This window comes from Leuciscus leuciscus (assembly GCF_965113295.1).
Source record: "Leuciscus leuciscus genome assembly, chromosome: 8".
Lineage (NCBI taxonomy): Eukaryota > Metazoa > Chordata > Actinopteri > Cypriniformes > Leuciscidae > Leuciscus > Leuciscus leuciscus.
Window position 1 is genome coordinate 9517883 of NC_138732.1, and position 23101 is coordinate 9540983.

Genomic DNA, 23101 nt, shown 5'->3' on the forward strand with positions numbered 1-23101 from the left:
TTGTGTAAAAAATGTAAATGTTGAGTTTTTATTTTTTAGTTAAAAATTAGTTAAAAATAAAACAAAATAATCTGTAATACCATACATTAGCCACTAGATGTCTGTATAGCCCTTTACATAAATACATTTCAGGCATGTGTGTATATTTTGCAAATATTGTACACTGGACCAAATTCTTTAAAAAAAAATTTTTTATATATTTCTTCTTGCTTGACTTTATTTATATATGTGACCTTGAAGTAATCCCAAAGTAATCAGTTACATTACTTTCATATTATAGTACTTGGATTACGTTACTGAATACTTTTTTTATGAAGTAATTTGTAACTGTAACGGAATACATTTTTAAAGTAACCCTCCCAAGCCTGGTTGTACATAATAATACATAATGTTCCATTTGAACTAAGATTACAATTTTAAAACAGAATTTAAACATTTTTTTTTTCAATTTACAGGTTTCAATATTCATACTATGTTTACATATGACTCAGTAAAGCCCTGCAATTCGGTTTAATGAATCATAATGCGATCGTATTATTAAACACGCTATTATTATGTTTGAGACATCAACCACTGGTCGATGACCATAATGTTTGTATAAACTGTAGGTAACAACTGGTAAAATGTACATTTAGGTCATAAAAACAGTAATATTTTCTTCTCAGCCATGTCAACAATTATCCGTGAGTGAAATCTCCTCCCATCTGTTGTCTGATTGGCCTTTCGCAAGGATTCCTGGGTAGTTAAAGTGCGTGGAGCCTGCATCTATGCGGGCTTCGTGGAAGACCGCTTCAAGGGTACAAAGGGGGCGCTGCTGAGCACACTTCAGAGCGGTAAAATGCTGAATGGGACGGCCTACGGACTCGTAGACTCAGCGAGCACGCGCAATTCAAGTCCACGAGACCGAAAGTCCGCATGAAGTGCGCCATTTGGGACAGGGCCATGGTGTGTGTGCTTCAAGATTATGACGCAAGTGCTAAGATTCCGATTGGCCAAGAGAAAAAGTGCTAAGATTCCGATTGGCCCAGAGAAATGTAAATTATAAGAATTATCCAATAATGTTTCGCAATTCTAGCCTGCATGGCAGTTTACTGTGAGAAATTACCCTTAATTACCCCACAACACATGCATTAGGGGGTCTGTTAAAACTCAATGGGCGCAGGGGAGGCAAGAGAGACACAGACCACCGCTGTAACTTTACCTGCAGGTGTCACTGTTGGACAGTGTTAGTTTAGAAAAAGTGATTTATACACTTTTTAATGTCACATTTTGTAATATTTGCGTTGTTTTATTTTTGTAATATGGATTCTTTTTATTTGATCAAAAATACAGAAAAAAAATGTAATATTGTGATATATTATTACAATTTAAAATAATTGGTTTTCAATTTATTATACTTTAAATTATCCTTTATTTCTGAGATGCAAAGCTGAATTTTCAGGATCATTACTCCTATCACATGATTCTTTAGAAATCATTCTAATATGATGATTCATTATCAAAGTTGGAAACAGTTCTGCTGCTTAATATTTTTTCATAACCTGTGATACTTTTTTAGGATACTTTGATAAATAAAAAGAAAAAAAGAAAAAAAAAGAAAAAAGGAATCATGTAAAGGATCTAAAGGATCATGTGATAGACTGGATGTCACATGTGACACTGAAGACTGGAGTAATGATCCTGAAAATTCAGCTTTGCATCACAGAAATAAATGATAATTTAAAGTATAAATTGAAAACCAATTATTTTAAATTGTAATAATATATCACAATATTACATTTTTTTTCTGTATTTTTAATCAAATAAATGCAGGCTTGATGAGCAGAAGAAACTTCTTTCAAAAACATTAAAAATAGTAATGTTTCCAAACTTTTGGCCTGTACTGTATATATACACATATATTTCTGTGATGGGTATGGTTTAGGGGTTGGGCCATAGAAAATATCATTATCCCGATATAAAATCAATGGTGTGTGTGTGTGTGTGTGTGTGTGTGTGTGTGTGTGTGTGTGTGTGTGTGTGTGTGTGTGTGTGTGTGTGTGTGTGTGTGTGTGTGTGTGTGTGTGTGTGTGTGTTTGATGTATGGCACTATAAAGGGGAATAAACAGAAACATATATCCACCTTTATCCCTTGAAAAGCAAAAGTAGGAAGTAAAAACAAACGTTTTTACAATCAAAGGTCACAAGAGAATCAGAACTAGTTTAGCTGGTAAACCCTTTCAAAACATTCAAAGGATTGATTGTACATTCCAGTTTAAACATGGGCTGATTTCCTGCTGTACATTCTGCTGCATAAAACAAACCGCTGCGAGACTTTAATGTTTCCTTTAAGATAAAGAGCACCATCTAGTGTTAAAACCATGAAGATCACAAACATTAAATATCATAGACAAAAATATACAAACCTTCCTTCTGTGTTTCATTGCAAGATAAATGTAAGACTGGTGTCCACTTGCAATTCCTGCAAACAGAACAAACATGCCTGTAAACTTGTTGTGCTGTTGTTTATTTTGACCTCTTTTCCTTGATTATAAATAAAATTCATAAACCACCTGAATGTTTTATACATTATGCAAATATAGGACTGGATATAATTTCCAATTGTTCGAAACCCAAAATTAACTTGATAACATTAACAATGTACATAAACTGTCTATTTTCACCTTCGGCAAAAACTCTTGAGGTCCTAATTTAATATCAATAAATCGTTGCACATTTAAAGTGATCTAAATGATTGCAGGAGACCATATTTTGAAAGGAATGTGATAGAAAAAGAAATAATGAGAAATGCAGATTTTCTCTAGAGCTTTTGTAGAACACGCAAATTGGTCAATAAGATTCATAAAGCCTAACTATAATGGATCATATATTTTACAACTCAAAGTTAAAATGTACATTTAAGTTGTACAGATAAAAGACAATCACAGTGTTTTGGAAATGGAATTTTGACGAGTAAGACACTGTAAATCTCTAGACCAAATAAAATATGTTGCCTGTTTCTGTGGAACAAGTTCTCTTTTAATTGCTTTGAGCACAGAAACCGATCTAACATGTCAAACTTGAAAAACTAAAAATAACAAAGTGATGTAATGTACTGGGTCATAAAATAAGCAAGTAATTAATAGAAAATCCATTTTATGCAGTCTGTTATGTGAAGAGTTTATGTACAATAATTGAATAATCATAATCAACTGCTGCCAATAAACACATTCTTATTAAATTGATATTGAAGAACAAGAAATATAATGACCTTGTCACTTAAATATGAAAATTTATAAAATATTTTAACAAAGCAGATTTGAGTGAACTGCTAAAGGAATGCATGCTAACTCTTCCTTCAATGGCAGGTTGAAATCTGCTCAAGCCTGTTATGTAGTAGTATTTTACACATTACATGTTGCATAATTGCTGGAACAAGTAGCCTAGCTACTAATTGACAACAAGCTGACTTTGCCAAATGACGCGCATGGCATGTGGAACATTCCCTCCCTAAATGTCATCATGTAATGTCCTCTACCTACCTCACCTAATCTATATCATCATTGCCCTGTGTGTCATATACATATGGCGTTATGTGATCGTTCAACTGCAAACAGTGAGAAACACAGAAAACTGACTGACTAACCGTTAAAGTTAAGAGGAAAAGCTACAGCCTCGTTCCACTCACCCGCGCAACTGACGCTTACGCATGCGCACAGAGGGACAGACATAAACAACCTTATATTTAATGCTAAAAACTGTAGAAACAGTAAATAAAGCAGGCAGAAATGCTGCTAGCAAAATCGCCTCCACAAGAAGATAAATATAAACACTGTAATTAATTTAGTCTTTAACTAATTGCCGACACCTCAAGAAGGACCATGCACAACTGACAGAATTGTGGGCCAAGTAGGAGAGATTTAAAGCAAATTCCTCTATCAAGATATTGAAAGATAGCAAAGTACCAAGATAGTATAGCCTACTGTTTTGAAATTGTACAATTTCCACTAATTTAATTAATGTAAAGATCGAAATCATACCACTTTTATATTGGTATTAAGAATGTGGAATATTTTTACAGCTCAGAAGGGTTAAAGCACACTATTTAGGTCAATGTAAATTTAAATTCCCAAGATGAAATTGTTCCCGCAGTGCACAAAATTTCTGGCAAGGGTAGACTATAACAAAATAATTTGAGGTCTTACTGACCAACCAGGGTCCTTCTGCCAGATGATGATTGACAGGCCCTGGAAGTCTGAGGCCTCAGGAAACTGGCCCCAATGGCCAAATCTATAGTCCAGGGGCCGGTTTCACAAAGATAGACTTTGAGATATGGCTTAGAGATAGTCAGACTTAAGATAGACATCTAAATCAGACCGTTGCACAAAGCACTTAAGATTCTGACTATCTTAAGTAGGACTACACTGCAATGCATTCTGGGTAAAAAAAAACAATAAAAAAAAAACATGGCGGATCGAACCGCTCAGTGCAGTTTACCCCAGCGGAAAATTTGTGTTTGTTGGAGGAGTATAACTGTTACAAGGACATTTTACTTGGGAAATTTAGCAGAGAATGTAGTAACAAGAAGAAATGTTTAAATTATGAGCCATTTTCCCTTTTCTTTTGGCTGTTTGTAATGTAACTGATTGTTACTGCTGGTTGCCAAGGTAACAGACCTAAGTTAGCCTGGGGTTAAGGTGTCTAATTTTTTTTGTTCTAAATTAAGTCAGTCTTTATTTTTGCGAAACAGTCTAACTTTTATTAGACTAGTATATGAGCAAATTTTAGACTTGTCTAACACTATAGACCGGTTTAAAATAGCTTTGTGAAACCTGCCCCAGCCATGGTTGTCTGTGAGTTTTCAGAAGGAAGGAAGGAAGGAAGATGCCATCACTGCCCCTTTTTTTGCGGATTTCACAATGAGCTTCTCTGGCTATTGTGTTGTGTGTGTAGGCCTATTTATGTAATCGTGTATTTTTATATTTATAGGCTATAGGTTTTTATATTTATATAGGTTTACATATGGAACAATACATTTGTCTTTAAAGTTGGCATGAAACAGAATTTGCGATAGTCTTTTCGTGATGTATATCCGAGTGAAAATGCCTCTGATCAAGAAGAAATGTAGGCCGGGACTTGATTTTGTCCATCTGAAATTGATTGGGTCGTTGTATGGTTTTGGTTTGCTAATGCAGTGATGTCATGTGAGTGACAGGTTGACGCAAGATAGTGGCTGCGTCCGAAATCGCATACTCTCTTCAGTAGGTATAGGCCTAATTACTTAACAGCCGCCGCCTAAAAAAGTATGTTATAGTGTGTAGTATGAATGGACGTAGCCTACTTTATCTGCCATGCTGTCATTATCATGTGACCTTCCGGGGTCAGTTGTGTCGCTTTACTGCCATTCATAAATCCTCTCCCGTGTTCCCGTGCAAGTAGCCTAGTAGGCTAGTAAGTTGGGCGTCAGACAGGGGGTAATAGTGGAACTGAGTAACAGGGGCCCTTGGCGAAGGGGGGGCCCCACAAAGATATATTGATATATATTGGTGTTGTGAGGGGCCCACCTCTTGGTTCTGCGACCGGGGCCCAACATTTGGTGCTACGCCCCTGAGTAAGTCATCCAGGTACTTTTTGCCTACTCTTTTATGAGTAGCCTACTGTGAATTTGGACATAACATGTAGACTGTTTGCCTATAGTCTATAGTAGGGAAATATCCGATTTTGGATGCAGCCGTTGTTGCAAGAGGGGAAGTTATTTTACTTAAAGATAAAGATAAAAAGATAAAAAATAATAATGATGAATTAAAAAATTAATTAAAATAATGATGTGCGGAGATAAATGTAATTTACAATAAATACAGAATTTTCTATTTTGATTTCATTGAGACTTTAACTTGCTGTCAGTAGGCACTAGGTTCTGAGACACAACCACTAAAAAGAGAGAAAGAACCCTGACACAAATCCTCATATTTTGTAAGACTGTTTCGTAATGCCCTTTCCTCTCTGTTATTCACTGCTTCCAGCATTTAACACAACATTTCCGCAAACTGATGCTGTGTGCGTAGACGTCAGGACAGATAGAGGGAGTGAGAAAGAGGACATTTTGTAAAGAGAGAGAGATAGAGAGAGAGAGAGAGAGAGAGTGAGAGAGTGAGTGAGAGAGAGAGAGAGAGAGAGAGAGAGAGGAGGTGGAGACACACACATACCTATACAAGTGTTCAGTATTGAAATACAGGCCTTCCCGGTCATACTCAATATTTCTTTCATTCTCGTTAGGATTATTATCGCTCGAACAGCTGGGATTCCGTGGGTCCATTTTAACGGCTCATTTTGTTCGTTTCCGTTTCGTTCTCTTCGGGTTTCTGTTGGATCTGTAGTGTCTGGCTAGCGAGCACAGCTAACCGCAGCTAGCCGGATAAATCTCCTCTTTCCTCGGCCTCGGGAGCCCAGTACACTCACAGAATGGCATTAAAACGAATTCACAAGGTAAAATATTTAATTTTATGTTAATAATTTTAAATTCACTGCCCAAACCCTTTGGTTTTTCGCTGGATATGTTATAGAAAGATAGCCTATGTTAACAAATGCTATGAGGATAGCAGGCTTGGCTATGAATGTAGGCTGTTTTTGTTTTAATATGTTTAGTATTATTATTAATAATAATAATAATAATATGTTGTTGTTGTTTATTGTATTATTGTTAACTTACCTCAAAAAGGAATGCCGACGTTTTTTATCTATCTATCTATCTATCTATCTATCTATCTATCTATCTATCTATCTACCTATCTATCTATCTATCTAATCTGTTAATTAATTCATTAAGTTACATGTAATACCCATAAAGACAGGTGCCACATTGTAATAGTTAAAGCTAAAATAACTATACGACATTCCTCATATTACTGGTTAAAAACAGAGGAAATACTGGAATCAGATTTTAGAAGGTGGATGAGGGGGATTTTATGTGGATGTGTTTCCTCTGTGAGTCACATCCAGGTAAACACAACCTTATGGGATTTCTCATGTTTTAACTCATGGTGTTGGTTCAGGCGAATAATATTTATGAATCATCTCAGCCACAGAAGTAACGTTACTGGTTGGGACAGGATCTGCATTACTGATTTTGAGTAAATCCTATGGGCATATAATGCTGACTAGTTAGTTCTTTGGGTTGTTCTCATCTCTTTTAATAGTGATGTTCTTTTGTTTTGGTAAACGCAACAAGAACTTTTGCGTCATTGCTAATGCTAGAAGTGCTTCCTGGAAAGCTACTATGAGCCCATAATACTCCAATCGGAAATATCCGGCCCATACCAGCGTGAAGTTGTTGAACTTGGCGAAAGGATCATTTTCACCTGTTTCGCTGACTTTGAGAGCTTCTATGAATTAGACTGACACAGCAGATTGTTTGCAGGCAGACGGCCAAATACTGAGTTGGTCCCACTTTCTGTGGCTTGTTGTACCCATATCAATCAGTTTTCAGGGCTTTGGGTTGTTTAATAGGGAAATTAAAAGTATGGCAGATATTGAAAGAAGGCACCCAGACGACTGGTTGAAAATACCAGCAACGTGTAGACCTATCTCTAGTGGGAGGGCTGGTTTATTCCCCACACCCTCATCTGAAGTATGCAGACGTAAAAATAGCTGCTACTGTTAGTGCTGATGTTCACACTGTCCTATATTGGTTGGCTGAATCGGTGTCGTACATTGACTCTCGTAAACACACTCTTCCTCCACACATGTCATCCAGGCAGCTTTAAGGATGACAATTTTTGTTGATCTGGCATTAGTCTGTCAATTACAATAAGCTGAAATGTTATTTACACAGATTGGCCTTGATTTAACTCTGTTTTTCTCGTGTGGCTTGTGACTGACTGTTTAGTTTCTAGTTTAGACCGGTTAAGTTCCTCATTAGTACCTCAGAGATGTATCTAAGGGAATCTCAGATCCATGTTTGATTATTTTGCTTCTCGCAGCAAAGACGTTTCAACAAGTTCGTACAGCTAAATTATGCCATTTTTGTTTTTTAATTCAGAATACATTTTCTAATTATTCTTATTTGTATATTATAATTAATAATACAGTGTTTAATGTAGCCTGTATGTTGCAGTCTAATGAATCTTTTTTTATTGTCAAAAAGTAGAAATAAATTTGGTTCTTCAAAATGGTTGTAGGAGGACAATAATTAGGTATGATACCGGTAAAAAACGAAACAAAAAAACAATATCAGTCTGTGGTTTTAATTTTTACCCATAATCTTTCAGGTCTGAGCAACTGATGTTCTCATAGGCATTTGTATGTTCGTCAACTGGTTTTGTATTCAGAGATGTGCAACCTGTCAACAGTATTATGAACTAAACCGTGAGTCTACCTGTATTTGTTTTGTTGTTTCCATCTCAGACATTCTCATCATCAAAGAAAGCTATGACCTCTATTTCCTGTATGGTCACATGTTCACACGCACAGGCACAGGCAAGCGTTGCCAGAGGGTTGCCTGCACTTCGCATAGGCCTACATGAATTCTCAGAAACTTGCTATTTTCTCAGAAGTGGTTTATATAGTCACTGTATTTTCCCATACAGAGAGACCGAAAGATCTAGAACGGTAGTTATTTCCTTGTTGTCTAAATGCCTAGGTGTGGCCAGAGATCAGAAGACTAGTTTATTGTGCCAACATTCTTCATTATTACTTAAACCAGGGCAAGTGTACTACGCCTTATGAGAGGTGTGAATCTTTACTTGCCACAGGATTCAATTCGAAACAATTCTCGATCTTTTTCTTTTCTTAATAATTACTGTATTAATAATCACAATATAGTTATTTTTTGTATATCTTTATTGAAAATAATAACAAAGATGCAAATAACACAGAACAAACACAATATAAGAAACAAATTAAATTAACAGTGCTCTTTCTTTTCATTTTACATCCATTTAACTGAAGGATTCAGGAAAGACATAATACAGAAATCAAATTTAAAAATCACTGCATAGTCTTTAGTCTATTAATTAGGCTAGGCCTACAAATAAATGGATTATTATTAAAGCTATGAAAGTTATTCAGTCAAGAGCAGTGAGAGATTCCCTGTTTTCTTTTGGTGCTTGATTAACATTGAGTAGCAGGTTTATTTTATTAAGACCTAATGCACAGAATAGATTTAATATAACACAATATAAGAAACAAATTAAATTCACAGTGCTTTACTTTTTTTCATTTTACATCCATTTAACTGAAGGATTCAGGAAAGACATAATACAGAAATCAAATAATCAGATTTAAAAATCACTGCATAGTCTTTTTTAGTCTATTAATTAGGCCTACAAATAAATTGATTATTATTAAAGCTACGAAAGTTATTCAGTCAAGAGCAGTGAGAGATTCCCTCTTTTCTTTTGGTGCTTGATTAACATTGAGTAGCAGGTTTATTTTATTAAGACCTAAATGTCTTAAGCCTTAAGAAAAAAACACATATTTTTTATTAACATAATTATTATAGGCCAATCTAATTCCTTTTTTTTTTTTAAATCGTTTCTTTTGTTTTTATGCATGGATGCAGAAATGTTCACAGCATTGCGAAGCATCATAAAAATGATTCTACTCCACAGCTAAGCCTATACACCTTATTGTGAACACTTTGACCCTATTTCACCTAGAAATCTAGCCAAAGCAGAAACATTGAAATCTGTGCTACCTGAAGATCTTAATCAAGTGCTGATATTGTAGGGAGTTGATTGGACAATGTTGGTTTATTTGGGTTTAACATGATTGTTAAGATTAGGCTATTTTGGTATATTTTTGTTTTTGATGCAATAATAATAAATTATAACTAAAGCAATTGTACTACAATAATATAATCTAGGTTACATGATGCTGATATGCATTTATTTTTATCATTATTAAAAGAATGCTTATATATTACTAATAATAACATTCAATGTTTGCATCAAAAATACAGTAAATATTGTGAAATAGTATTCAAATTTAAAATAGCTGTTTTCTATTTGAATATAATTTAAAATGTAATTTATTCCTGTGATTCTTTGATTAATAACTTCAAAAGAACATTTATTTGAAATATAAATCTTTTAAAATATTATAAAATGTCTTTGTAGGCACATTTCATAAGTTACTTCGTGAATATCTTTTCTGGATAGTAGGCTATTCTTTAAAGCCCCTTTCAAAATAGTACAAGTAAAAGTGTTATCTAAAAAAAAAAAAAATTGTTGAGAGAGTGTGAACTTGAGTTTTGTTTCCCAACATTATAAATCTAAGAATCAACTGCAGAATGTTTGAAATGTTTATTGGGGCAGCGTGACCTAGCCATTAGACCAGCTCTTATTGTAGAGGCTTCCAAAATCGTGATCAAACACTGTATTATTGTTAGAATGTATATTTGGTTGTTGTGTGGCAAAATAACTTCAATTGGTTTGTCTTTATAATAACCCGTCTGGATCAACCTATTTTGCTGATCCTGGAGCATCATTCCTGTCCAAAAATGTAGTCCTAAGCCTATCCCTATCCCTACCCCTAAACCTAACCCATCACTTATCCATAAAATCAGAGGGAAATGATAGGAGAAGCACCTAACCCTGGTTGCAAGCCTAAACCTGTCCCTCATATCTGATTGGTTGATTGAAATGTACTTGGTGAAATCACATTTACTCATAAAAGTATATTAACTACCGGTAGGTACAAGGGGATACGTCACAACAGGCTTCTCTGAATATGACATATTCTGAGACTAAAATCAAAACGGTTTGAAGTGATCCTTAGATTTTTTTTTATGAATTTGCTGACGTTTGTGGTCTTTAGGTGACTGTGAGGAAACCAAAAGAACATTTTGCTCAATCAACTTCTGATGTTCTTTGTAAAGTTACATAAAGAAGACATCATGACTGTCATTTCCTGCCTGTTTTTTCAAGAGTTGAGAAAGCTGTCAGTATTCACATCAGTAAAGGGTGAGAGCATGTGAAATTAAAGGATAATCTGTCCACTGTTCCTATCTTATCCTGTTGACACATGAGTCTCCGCTCTGATTGTTCTCCGGGGTCAACAGTTTGGGCCTCGGGGACAGAAGAGCGCATAGTTGTGACAGTTCATTAATTACGTGTGGTCTGTCTGGAAGAGGAATGCATCTGGATTAAAATGAAACTACAGTTTCCTACAGAGACATCTTAGATTTCAGCTGTTTAAATGGCTAAATGTGAATTATAATAGAACCAGATAACTGACACAATGACTGATAATGTACTTGGAATCAAAACCCGATTGCTTATCCCAGTACATTAAAAGAGACGATCAATCAGAGCATGGTACATTATAACTGGTATCATGTCTTACTTGTCCTGATAGTGGCATAAGACTCTAGTTGTAAAAACTAAATTATTATACAGCTGTGTAACGACTGTGATGACTGAACGTTTGCACAGACTGTCTTGTATATTGCTTAATTGCTTCAAACAAAGTAGGTTATTGGTTACTCAAGAAGATTTTCCATTTTACACACAGCCCTACTGTGTAAGAGATGAAATTGAATTTTTTTTGACACGTTTCATGTAGACTCTGAAATATTATGAGGTTATAAAGCTGCATGTATAAGACTTATGAAAGAATAAGAATACTGTATTGTTAAAATAATTGTCACAGAACATGTTAGCTTCCAAAAAGTCAACTAGCTTTATATAATTCTATCAATAATTTGTATAATTATATAAAATATGAGCACTTTTTTTTATCATCATGAGTGACATGAAACATGGGAGCAATGGAAAACGTATTTTTCATTTTGCCGTTTTACCTCAGGAATGAAATCTGTGGAAACTGTATTGATGGATGAAAGATGACATAGTTGATTGGATACCCAGAATTAGGAAGAAAATAAAAGATCCTGTCCAATACTGATGCATCCTCTCTGTCTTTAGGAACTGACTGATCTGGGCCGGGACCCCCCAGCGCAGTGCTCAGCAGGGCCGGTTGGAGATGACCGTGAGTGATTTCGCTGTTTGTTTTCATTACCTGTATCCGAGCACATCACAGAGCTCACCGTAATGAGACGTTTCTTGCTCTTTATTTGCAGTGTTTCACTGGCAAGCAACAATTATGGGACCTGTAAGTGGATATATGTCCTTATTTGCATATGCATGTTAATGATGGATTGTGGCATTTATTTGCATGCAGTGTCTGTACTGTTATAACACTGAATTCACTAAAGGAAGTCACGGAAATCGTGTAACATTGTTCTTGTTGTGTTTTCTTTTTCTTTACAGAATGACAGTCCATATCAAGGGGGTGTGTTTTTCTTGACAATTCATTTTCCTACAGACTACCCTTTCAAACCACCTAAGGCAAGAGTCAAGTATTTAAACAACCTTCAGGTTTAATCTGTCTGTAAAGAGTAAATTTGAATAAGATTGTCAAGGTTATTTATTTTTTTGCGCATCTACAGCCGGGCTCAGACTACAGGAGTTTCAAGCCGATTTACCCCTCCTGCCATTCAGAAAAACCGCGTTCAGGGCATCAGTCGGTTCCAATGTTCGGCCCCGATTATCTGGTTAATGTGAGGTGTTTACAGATCAAATCTCAAACCTCCTGCTCTGCTTGCGGACACTTCGGGCCGCCCGGCCGCCCGGCCAATATCAAACATGTTTGATATTTAGGATTTTAAATCGGGATGATTATGATTATGTCAATACTTCCACAATAGCTAATGAGAGACAAGTCTACAAGGAGAGAGAAGCGACGGGACTTTTGAAATGGCGACCGCGAAACAACAAACAGCTGTGAGGGTTCGGTGGACAATGGAGATGGAGGAACGGCTGGACGAAATATGCCAACAACACGACTAACTTTATAACGTCTCCTCATATAATGTTGCCGCAACACAGTATCCATTTTGTTTACATCCTCTTCTCCGTGAGATCACGTGAGGTGCTAAAGCTGGCATGATATCTTGTAGTCTGTGATGCACCATGATTTTTAAATCTTGCAGTGTGCGCAGGTTTGAGATTTGAAAGAAGAAAATCTGCGAAGATTCTCCTTTTGTGCGTGATGCAACCAGAATTCACAATCGGTTAAGATTTAAAAACTCCTGCAGTCTGAGTCCGGCTTTAGCAGCATTTTGCACATAGTCAGGTTCCCCGAGAGAAACCTGCTGCTATTCTAGAGATCTACAGTAAAATATCAGTTGGTTTGAAATGTATGCGGTCTGACCGTCTGTTTCACCCTCTTATTTGCAGGTTGCTTTCACCACAAGAATTTATCACCCAAATATTAACAGTAATGGCAGCATCTGTTTGGATATTCTAAGGTCACAGTGGTCTCCTGCGTTAACTATCTCTAAAGGTGAGCCAATTAAAATTAACAGAGAACACAATCACTAACCTTAACATAAAACCTTTTTCTTAAGAGTCATTTTATTGGATAGCCAGTAGATGTGCCAACCTCTCTCTTCTTTCTGTTGCAGTTCTATTGTCCATCTGCTCACTGTTATGTGATCCAAACCCAGATGATCCATTAGTGCCAGAGATAGCACGTATCTATAAAACAGACAATGAAAAGTAAGTGTATTTGTTTGTCTTGAGCCTTATAAATAAATCCAGGCTGTTTGTTCTTTAGAGATGAATAGAGAGTAATAGAGATGCCTTTTAGATAGGGGTGTGACAAGATCTTGTACCACAAGGTCTCGCGATATTTCTCATTGAGGTTAAAAAGCTGTCTCACGATATCAGGATGACGGAATTGAGTTTGTGGCAAAACCTTGTACAGTGCTTGCATACAGGGCTGTACCCAGTACCCACCATTGAGGTCCGGACCTCTTCATTCCTCTGAAGTGTATATAATAAAGGTTGTAAAATAATTGCCTAATATCAACTCTACTTTGGTGCTGCAAAGATATCACACAACACCAAGATAACCAACATTCTCATCTGAGCTGCCTCAGCGGTCTAACACCGCTCGTTGATGTCAAAATGTTTGAGATGACCAATCAAATCAAAGTAGGCAGGCTTTATGTTCACAAAAGCGGCTGAGCGCGAATCACTGCTTTAGTTAACGGTCATAGTACATATGATATAAGTAGCTAAACTAAACATTTCATATTTGACAGCGGTTTTACAATAACTGGTAAAGAACTGACAAGTAATCAAGGATGCAAAATAATAAACTTGTCTTATTTTGCTATTTAAAAAAAATATATATATATTTTACGTGATTCATGTAATGTAATTCGTAACTTTCGACGAGACCAGAAATATTAACATTAAGTCATTTTCCCCCAACTCAACTATCAAGCTAAAACTTTGGGACCTCTGTATTTACACCACGACCCTCTGGTGTTTATAAAAGATGATAATAGTTAAAACATTACAAAATGCACCTGCATTATTTAGCATTTTGTTACTTTCAGTCGAATAAAAGACTATTTTTCCAGTCTTATATTTCGGCATTTCTTAAAAAAAAAAAAAAGTGTTAAAATATTGTCTCGTCTTGTTCTTGTGGAGCTAATATCGTGTATCGTCTCGTGAGCGAAGTGTATCATCATTCACACCCCTACTTTTAGGTAGTGTGAATAGTTTGATGTCTCCTTTCAGGTATAATAAACTAGCCAGGGAATGGACAGAGAAATATGCCATGTTATAGGGGTTAAGGTGAGCAAGGTATCGTGGGAGAGTGTTTTTGTGTGAGCATGAAAAAGGCTTACTAATCTCTGGACGTCACCATGTTGCAGAATTGTTGGTCACCACTAGTAGGTGTTCATACTACTGGATGCTCTAATGTTATTGATGGTGTTCATTAAGGTGGCCGAGAAGGGTCACAACACAAACAAACGCCACAACAACTACATATGCAGAAAACACCTCCAAATTCAGAAAACACATACAAACGCCACAACAACTACATATTCAGAAAACAACTTCGTCGATTTCACATCACGTACGCTGCAAATATTCACAGCACGAGCAAATAGGGAAACGAACTGCAAACTGCAAAGACACAACGGAAATGTTTCCAGGGGGGCCATAATCAGTGACGGCTACAAGAGGTAAGTGTTTCTCTTTTATTATGACAGACTTGTCGATGTGCTCTGATACCGAAGTGGTTTGCAGCACAAAACGGACAGAACATTTCAATCTGAAAAATAAATAAATAGTTCAGATATCAGGACAACAATGTAAAAATGCCGGTAATGCATCTATTTAGTGACCAGGGGCCTCATGTACAAAGACTTGCGTTGAATTCATACTAAAACATTGCGTACGGACAAAGCTGTAAATGTGCGTACGCACAAAAAAAACCAGATGTATGAATCTCTGCGTACGAAGGATCCCACGCATATTCTCTTTGTACATCCCAGTTAACGTAAAATTGAGCGCACATGCACGAGCACAACGCCCCACCCAGTCTCCTCCCTTAATTAAATTAATTTAAATATGGTAATGAGTCCACTTTGGCAAAAGAAAACAGTAATAAAATGGCGGCAAGAAACGAAACTTTACAGAAAGTGAATTGGAGGAGGTGCTACTATCGGAGGTAGAAACGAAAAAAAAAAAAAATTATTTGGAACTTTGTCCTCCGGAATTAATAACAAAAGGAAAAAATATGAGTGGGAGAGTTTGGCTGATGCCGGTGGGATCTGAAAGTCGCACTGTAGAGTAGTACAGTTGAGACACTTTTTGCGTTTTGATTTTCCACACAAAAATAGACACTGAAAAGAAGTGAATTTCCACATGACATGCCACATGACATTTCATTAGCTTGTAGACTAAGATATTATCAATCAATAATTCCTACAAGTAGTTTATATTTTCCACAATTAGATCATAAAAATAAGGTGCTTTTTGTCTCAACTTTGTCTCAACTGTACCAATATGTGGTACAGTTGAGACAGTGCATGGTACAGTTGAGACACCCATTTTTAATGATGTAAAGGTAACTAACCATTCATTGTAAATAATAAAAAATAAAGACAAATAAAGAAAATAACAATTGGGCAACATTTTTTTTATTCATCCATTTATATTCATTCATTTTATTTAAATTAGCACTGGTTAAAATGTATAAAGCAGGAACAAGATATTAACAATATTTCTTAATAATACACAGTTTAAATATCACAAATATCTAATTTTATTTTAATTTGCGTCCTATGCTGGCTAATTACGACGTTTAACCTGTTATCATCACACTGAACAACTAAACAGTGTGTTTCCTAATAGAACTCTATCGGGGGTACAGTAGATATGTGTCTCAACAATCCCCCGCTGGCCACCTCGCACATTTCTCTAGATTTTGCAATTACCTTGCATGACACAGTACCATGAAATATGTCCGTTTTTAGGGCACAGAATAACGTTTGTGGTGATACCAGTTATGTTTAACAGTCATATAGGGATAAAAAGCTATTCATTGTGGAGAGTGCATGGTGAAGTGAACATCATATCTTAGGAAAAAAAAAAACTTTCCCCGATATCTTCGGATCGGAGATGCGTCCGTTGTTCAAATTTCCCACGATCAAAGAGGACTCTAATACGCTCGCACAGCAAAAATCACAACTTGTGCTTGCTGCGAACACAAGTTATTTAAGGTGTCTCAACTGTACACCGTCTACCCTAAATGACCATAAAAAGAAATGGTCTGATATAAAGGTGGACATTAAACCAAAGCTGTCATTGCCATAGACTAAGGGTTGTATCAGTTTGCATATGCTTTTATATGTTCTTACTTAATTGCATAATTGATAGAATATTCCCATAATGCTCGTGTGACAATATTATGTCAATTATTTTATAAATTGCAAATTAATAGCAATGCTTCCCACAGGTGGTGGTGCGATAGACTTGTAGAACGAAAATTCGTTGTGTAATGTTTGTAACTTCACTTCATTGCCTGTAAGAGTCGCCAACGGACAAAAACAATGAGAAATGTACGTACGCCAGACATGAAATTGGCGTGGATGAACGCACATTCTCGCGTTAATTTCACTGTTAGTACATACGACCGTGAGCGTGAAAGCTGGCGTACGCAAAGTTTTTGTGCGTACGCAAGATTGATACATGAGGCCCCAGAAGCGAGCTAGCCAGCTAGTTTCCAGCCAACAACGTTGGCAGAACGTTTAACAATTATCTGCCTGGACTAATACGTTATGGGGACAATAACTTAATATGCTGAAAACACACAAAACCACTTCGGTATCGGAGCACATCGACAAGTCTGTCATAATAAAAGAGAAACACTTACCTCTTGTAGCCGTCACTGATTATGGCCCCCCTGGAAACATTTCCGTTGTGTCTTTGCAGTTTGCAGTTCGTTTCCCTATTTGCTCGTGCTGTGAATATTTGCAGCGTACGTGATGTGAAATCGACGAAGTTGTTTTCTGAATATGTAGTTGTTGTGGCGTTTGTATGTGTTTTCTGAATTTGGAGGTGTTTTCTGCATAATAGTTGTTGTGGCGTTTGTTTGTGTTGTGACCCTTCTCGGCCACCGTAGTTCATAACTGGATGTAGTTCAAATCGTATTACACGTAAAACATATACTACCGTTTACATTTTTTGGCTCAGTAAGATTTTTTAATTAACTTTTATTCCGCAAGGACGCTCTAAATTGATCAAAAGTGACAGTAAAGACATTTATAATTTATAACCCCTCAATAAATATCTTTTTAAATTAAATTTTTTTTTTATTTTTTATAAATGTTCTTTTGAGCTCTCTACTCATCAGAGAATTCTGAAAAATGTGCAGCAAATCAACATAGAATGATTTCTGAAGGATCATGTGATACTGAAGACTGGAGTAATGATGCTGAAAATTCAGCTTTGATAGCACTGGAATAAATTACATTTTAAAATATATTCAAATAGAAAACAGTTATCTTAAATTATAGTAATATTTCAAAATATTACAGTTTTTACTGAATTTTTCATCAAATAAATGCAGCCTTGGTGAGCACAAGATAATTCAGACCCCAAACTTTTGAACGGTAGTATGGCTGGTAAAAATGTCTTTTCAGTTTTTGAAAATGAATTTGTTTTCTTGCTACTGAAATTATTAACATTATGCATGGGGAATGTTTGCATATTGATTTGTTATATTATGTAGTGTGTGTGTGTGTGTGTGTGTGTGTGTGTGCGCGTGTGTGTGCGCGCACATGCATATACAGTGTGTGTGTGTGTATGTGTATCTCAAATTCACTTCGAATGTTGATGGTTTCAATGTTGAAGTGTTTTTAAATTTATGCATTCTTTTTTATGTATTATTTTGATTGTGATTTAATTAGTTTTCATTACTTATGGAAATAAATTATAAATTAGGCTATTTATATTATGACAAATTAAGCAGTTTTCACACAAACCAGCCAGTTGTTGTATGTTTTAACTTTCAAAGGCCATGCATACAAAAATCTGATTTAAATATGTCTGGTTTTATCATAGGTTTGATGACAAAAGGTTTGGTTGAGGTAAACAGTTCAGGCTATAACTAGCATCACAGTAAATACTATAAGTAATGTTTAGACTATAGTGTAAACATGGAGAAGATGCCACCGTGTTTGACCTTGAGCTGTTTCTGCACTCTGTGTGTTTATGTTGGCCAGTGCCGAGTTGGCAGACGGTCTGCTTACCCAGCATGTGTGACAGTGCCTCTGCGCCAATGCCACACTTCATCTCTCTTTCTTTCTCTTGCACAGGTACAACAGAATAGCTCGGGAATGGACTCAAAAGTACGCCATGTGATACCTGAGGAACATCAGACCAATCTGCAGTTTAGCTGGAAAACCTTTTTTTTTCTTTTTTTTTTCTTCCCCTCAATGAATTGACAGTTCATGTATTCAGACTATATCAGTTCTGCTTGTTTTTTTTGTTTTGTTTTTTGACCCCTTTCAACCTTCATTCACATGCTGTAAAAAAAAAAAAAAGAGACCACAATATTGCAAAGATCACCAACTTTTATGTTCAGAAAAATGCTCGTGTCAAAGAAGCATGTTTTAACTACGAGCTCAGACCTTTTTTATTGAGATAAGAAAAGAAAAAAACATAACTGAGGTGAAACCATCGAACGCTTCTGACTCACGCCACTGGCTAGAGGTGCTATTTCAGAAAAAGAAACAACGATTCTGCAGGTGCCAGCGTACCTCAAAAAGTCGATCTTTTGCTCGGTTGGCCTTCATGTTTTTATATGCTTTTACAATAGCAATGAGAAGAACTATGGTCTGTGAAATATATTCTTGCTTATATCTGACTGTTTCTTACCAAATCAGTCACGTCATTGTATCAGCAGTTACGGAAAATATATATTTTGCATGTTAATGGAACAGTTAAAGTAATTGGTCTGTGGTCTGCCAAAAATGAATATCTGCAGACAATGTTAAGCAAATACATGTCCACTTTTAGAGTCTGAGAACTTATTTTGTTACTCCTTTTCTCTCCTCTTTTTGATGTTTTTAGAATGGGGCGCTATTAGTTTGTCTATCCTCCTAAACACTGTTCTGTCATTGCACTGAATATGTGATTGGAAGCTCTCAATGGATGCCCGATCAACTAATAGCTCCACTTAGCTGTTCATTTTGTTTGCTCAATAAAGTTGCTAAACTATCATTTTGTGTTTCCTTCTGCGGTATCCCTGAGAGAAGTCATTTTGAGAACCTTGCTTATCTTCATAGTTGCACTTTATTCATTTCACTGTATTCAAAATGTGGGACAATAATGTTCCGTGAATGAACAGAATTTTATACTGTAGTTGTTTGACCATGTTGCTAACATGCTTGACCTATCGTCCAATTGAGATCTCTCAACAACTGCTGGACTATAATTAGTTCTCTGAAGGAGGGACCCCAGTTGTGAGGTGAATAGTAGCTATCCAACACCATTGAAGTTGTCATTGATGAATATGTGGACAGATGTAGAGGAGTGCCCATGTTCAAAAAGCACAATTGAGCTTTTTAAGACATAAAAAAAAAAATAATAATTCCTGGAGAAACCTGCACAGGTCCAAATTATTTAATTTTGCTGAACTTAGATGGTTTAAAAGGCCTCCCTGGCGGTATTAAATATGCTCAAAACCTCTTTAAGGAAATGGGACCTGTAAACCATTTTAGACGCTTTGTTTTCATGTTCAAAAACAGTAAATGAAAACAGGTTCTTCCACAAGTGGGCGCAAGAGGAAGTTTTTTGAAAGCAAGACATGAACATGAGTTACGTCAGGGAATTTCCAGTAAGGAAGTCAAGCCGTCTATTCAAACGTCGCGTTATCTCGACATGATTTACTGTGATCATTCGCGACCGGCGATCAAAATCGATTGATCGATCGATGCGCCTTTTAACCTCAGTGGGACTTCTGCATATCCATGTCTAGCAGACGCAACAATCTTCCTGAATAAGGAGCCTGCCTTGAACTCACTTTCTCTATGAGCTTACATTAGTTGACTTCAGCGCAACATGGAGAAATAAGTTGTAACGAATAAGAAAACTTGACTCGGAATCCCAGATCCCAGCTGTTTGATGTTGATCCTGAACCTCGAATATCTGTTAGGAAAGGTAAGCACCCTCGTAGATCCAGCCATGCTTGTTGTCTTTGAGTTGCCCATGTTGCCATCTAAAGGTTGTTGTGATACTTGTATCAAGTGCTGCTGAACTTCCTACTTTTGCCTCAGAGGCCAAATGCACATTTCAGCTATCAAGGACTTTTGATAAACTCGTTTGGGTGAGTATACGAGCAACTCATGATGCACATTAATAACTTAATGTGTTTTTCATGGAAGTTAGTTAGGATCCGGCAGTAGGCTACAAAGTTTGAGATAAGTGACTGTTATGTGTTGTGCTGACCGTGTGTCAAAATCTATCAATAAAGACAGTGGGCATCAAGGCGCATTCAGTCCGAACATCCGGAGTTGGTTAGAATATACATTTTATAAAACTGAATTTGAAATCTGATGTTCCAAACGCGCGAGATCTCTTTTGTTTTAAATGAGCGGGGATCTATTAGAGTCGACTCTAGTGTCATTCGGTGTTTGAGACGAGTAGTAGTGGTTGGGATTTTGATTCATTCTAAGAACGCTAATAATGTTTTGAAACACCTAAAATAATTTGCTCACCGATTCGTTCAGGGACCGATTCACAACGCCAGTAATAGGTGGCGACTGCGAGACAATTAAAATGGTCTTTGCCTTTGCTTTGCTGTGAGTGATTCACCTGATATTTCACTCAACCAATTCACTACAAATGGCAACAAATCAGGGGTGCGTTTCCCGAAAGCATCGTTGGCCAACTATGGTCGCAAGTTCATCGCAATGTCCATTGAACTCTATTGGTAACGAGGGAACTTGCCACCATAGTTGGCTAACGATGCTTTCGGGAAACGCACCCCAGATTAGCATTTTTATCCATCACAACTTTTTTTTTTTGTTATAAAAATAAAGTACCGAAAATAATCACTTGCCTGCATTACCTTAAAGGGATAGTTCACCCAAAAAGGACATTCTGTCATTAATTACTCACCATCATGTGGTTCCAAATTAAAAATAACTTTTTAATCAAATCTGAGAGCTTTCTGTCCCTACATAGACCGCTACGCAACTGACACTTTGATGCTTCAAAAAGTTCATAAAGAGATCGTAAAACTAATCCATATGATTTAAGCAGTTTTGTCCAAATTTTCTGAACAGACTCAGTCACTTTATATGATGAACATCGAATTTAGGCTTTTATTCACACATTGATCAGCGAACATAAACAGAAGCTCAATCGAACCTGCTTGACGCGCAAGAACAAACCTCATTGGTTCTTGTCAAAGCTCAAACATGCTGCGTAACACAAGAATGAACCTCATTGGTTCTGGCGCGTCAAGCAAACATAGCCTACTTGAGTTTCGGTTTACCACAACTGATGTGTGAGTTGATGAATGTTTAGATGTGAATAAAAGCCTAAATTCAATCTGTTGTTCATCCTATGAAGTGATCAAATCTCTCAATGAAAATTTGGACCAAACCACTCATATTAAGTTATATTAATAAACACCCTGACGCTTCCAAGCTTAATAAAGGGGTAATAAAGGCATGCGAAGTAAAGCGATGAGGCCAAACGCCAAAAGGCCATACGCAGTCTACTTGCGTCTAAAGCGCATCTTGTGACATCGGAAGTAGCGTAGTGCGTCATGGCGTAGCGTAAATATTAGTGCATTACTCGCATAAGTTGCGTTTTAGACTTAAAGGTGAACTAAGTAACTTTTTTTACCTTAACTGAACAGCTTCGGAGTCATTTGAATGGTTATATTACTTATTTCGGGTTGAATGGAGGTCGTTTCGCACCCCCCTGGTGCCCGTGAGCGGAAAATACGCACTTGCAACTTTGAGCCGGCGGGCCGCCGGCCGCCGCATCAGGAAGTATCGCGTGATATCAAGTCTCGCGATGTAAACAGTTGCTTTACGGCCAAAAGAAATCTGCTAAAATGCTGTCATTATTGCGCTCCCTCACGCTGTCCGAACCCGAATGAAGAAGACGTTTGAAAGAATGTCCCATCTGCTTTGATGTCGTTGATCTACTAGCCTCTGGTGTCTAAGAATCGCCAACGAGTTTTTACAACAGTGTTGTCAAATATCTATTCCGAAGCTGTGGGGGGAGCTCTAGAGAGAAACTTGCGAGCAAAAAGCGAGAATACAGTGAAGAAATCCCGAAGCTACTGAGTGCTGCTTGAAGTCGAATCCGTATGTTCGTTTGGCCGGAAGCTAGTTATTTTACTTTGTAACGTGTTAAATATGTACTTATGTAAGTACTTTTCTTACACAAACTCATCGCTTTGCTTCGAATGCCCTTATAAACGCCCTGGAGCCATGTGGAGTTCTTTTGGTTCTTTGGATGGATGCACTTTTTTGAGCTTCAAAATCCACTGCCATTATAAAGCTTGGAAGCATCAGGGTGTTTATTAATATAACTCAGATTGTATTCGTCTGAAAGAAGAAAGTCAGACACCTAGGATGGCTTGAGGGTGAGTTAAATCATGGGCTAATTACATTTTAAAGGGAACTACTCCTTTAAGGGAGCATAGGGTCTGTCAAAGGAGGGACAGAAATCTCTCAGATTTCATTAAAAAGATCTTGATTTGTGTTCTGAAGATGAACTAAAGTCTAACGTGT

General features: G+C 36.7%; 2 protein-coding genes across 3 annotated transcripts in view; both read left to right on the forward strand.

Moving 5' to 3' along the window:
• The first annotated feature begins 6132 nt into the window (after window positions 1-6132).
• ube2d2l (ubiquitin-conjugating enzyme E2D 2, like) lies at window positions 6133-19568 on the forward strand. The gene is made up of 7 exons (XM_082177470.1): window positions 6133-6465; window positions 11904-11967; window positions 12059-12090; window positions 12249-12326; window positions 13218-13323; window positions 13445-13538; window positions 18662-19568. The coding sequence occupies exons 1-7, from the start codon at window positions 6442-6444 to the stop codon at window positions 18705-18707; spliced, it is 444 nt and encodes a 147-aa protein (XP_082033596.1). The 5' UTR covers window positions 6133-6441; the 3' UTR covers window positions 18708-19568.
• Window positions 19569-19713: 145 nt separating this feature from the next.
• The window catches only part of nfkb1 (nuclear factor of kappa light polypeptide gene enhancer in B-cells 1), a 39250-nt gene continuing 35862 nt past the window's right edge, over window positions 19714-23101 (forward strand). The window contains exon 1 of one of the 2 annotated variants that reach the window (XM_082177462.1): window positions 19714-20507. The gene's annotated coding sequence lies outside the window, so the exon portion shown is untranslated. Of the gene's footprint in view, window positions 20508-20559; window positions 20674-23101 lie in introns of those variants that run through there. The other variant, XM_082177463.1, reaches the window with a different exon arrangement.

What these genes read in the sequence shown, in the direction of transcription:
- ube2d2l (XM_082177470.1), top strand. Translation starts at nt 6,442, where the DNA reads ATGGCATTAAAACGAATTCACAAG. An exon ending in AAGCAACAATTATGGGACCT is followed by an intron (nt 12,091 to 12,248) that starts GTAAGTGGATAT and finishes TTTTCTTTACAG; the next exon opens with AATGACAGTCCATATCAAGG. An exon ending in TGCGTTAACTATCTCTAAAG is followed by an intron (nt 13,324 to 13,444) that starts GTGAGCCAATTA and finishes TTTCTGTTGCAG; the next exon opens with TTCTATTGTCCATCTGCTCA.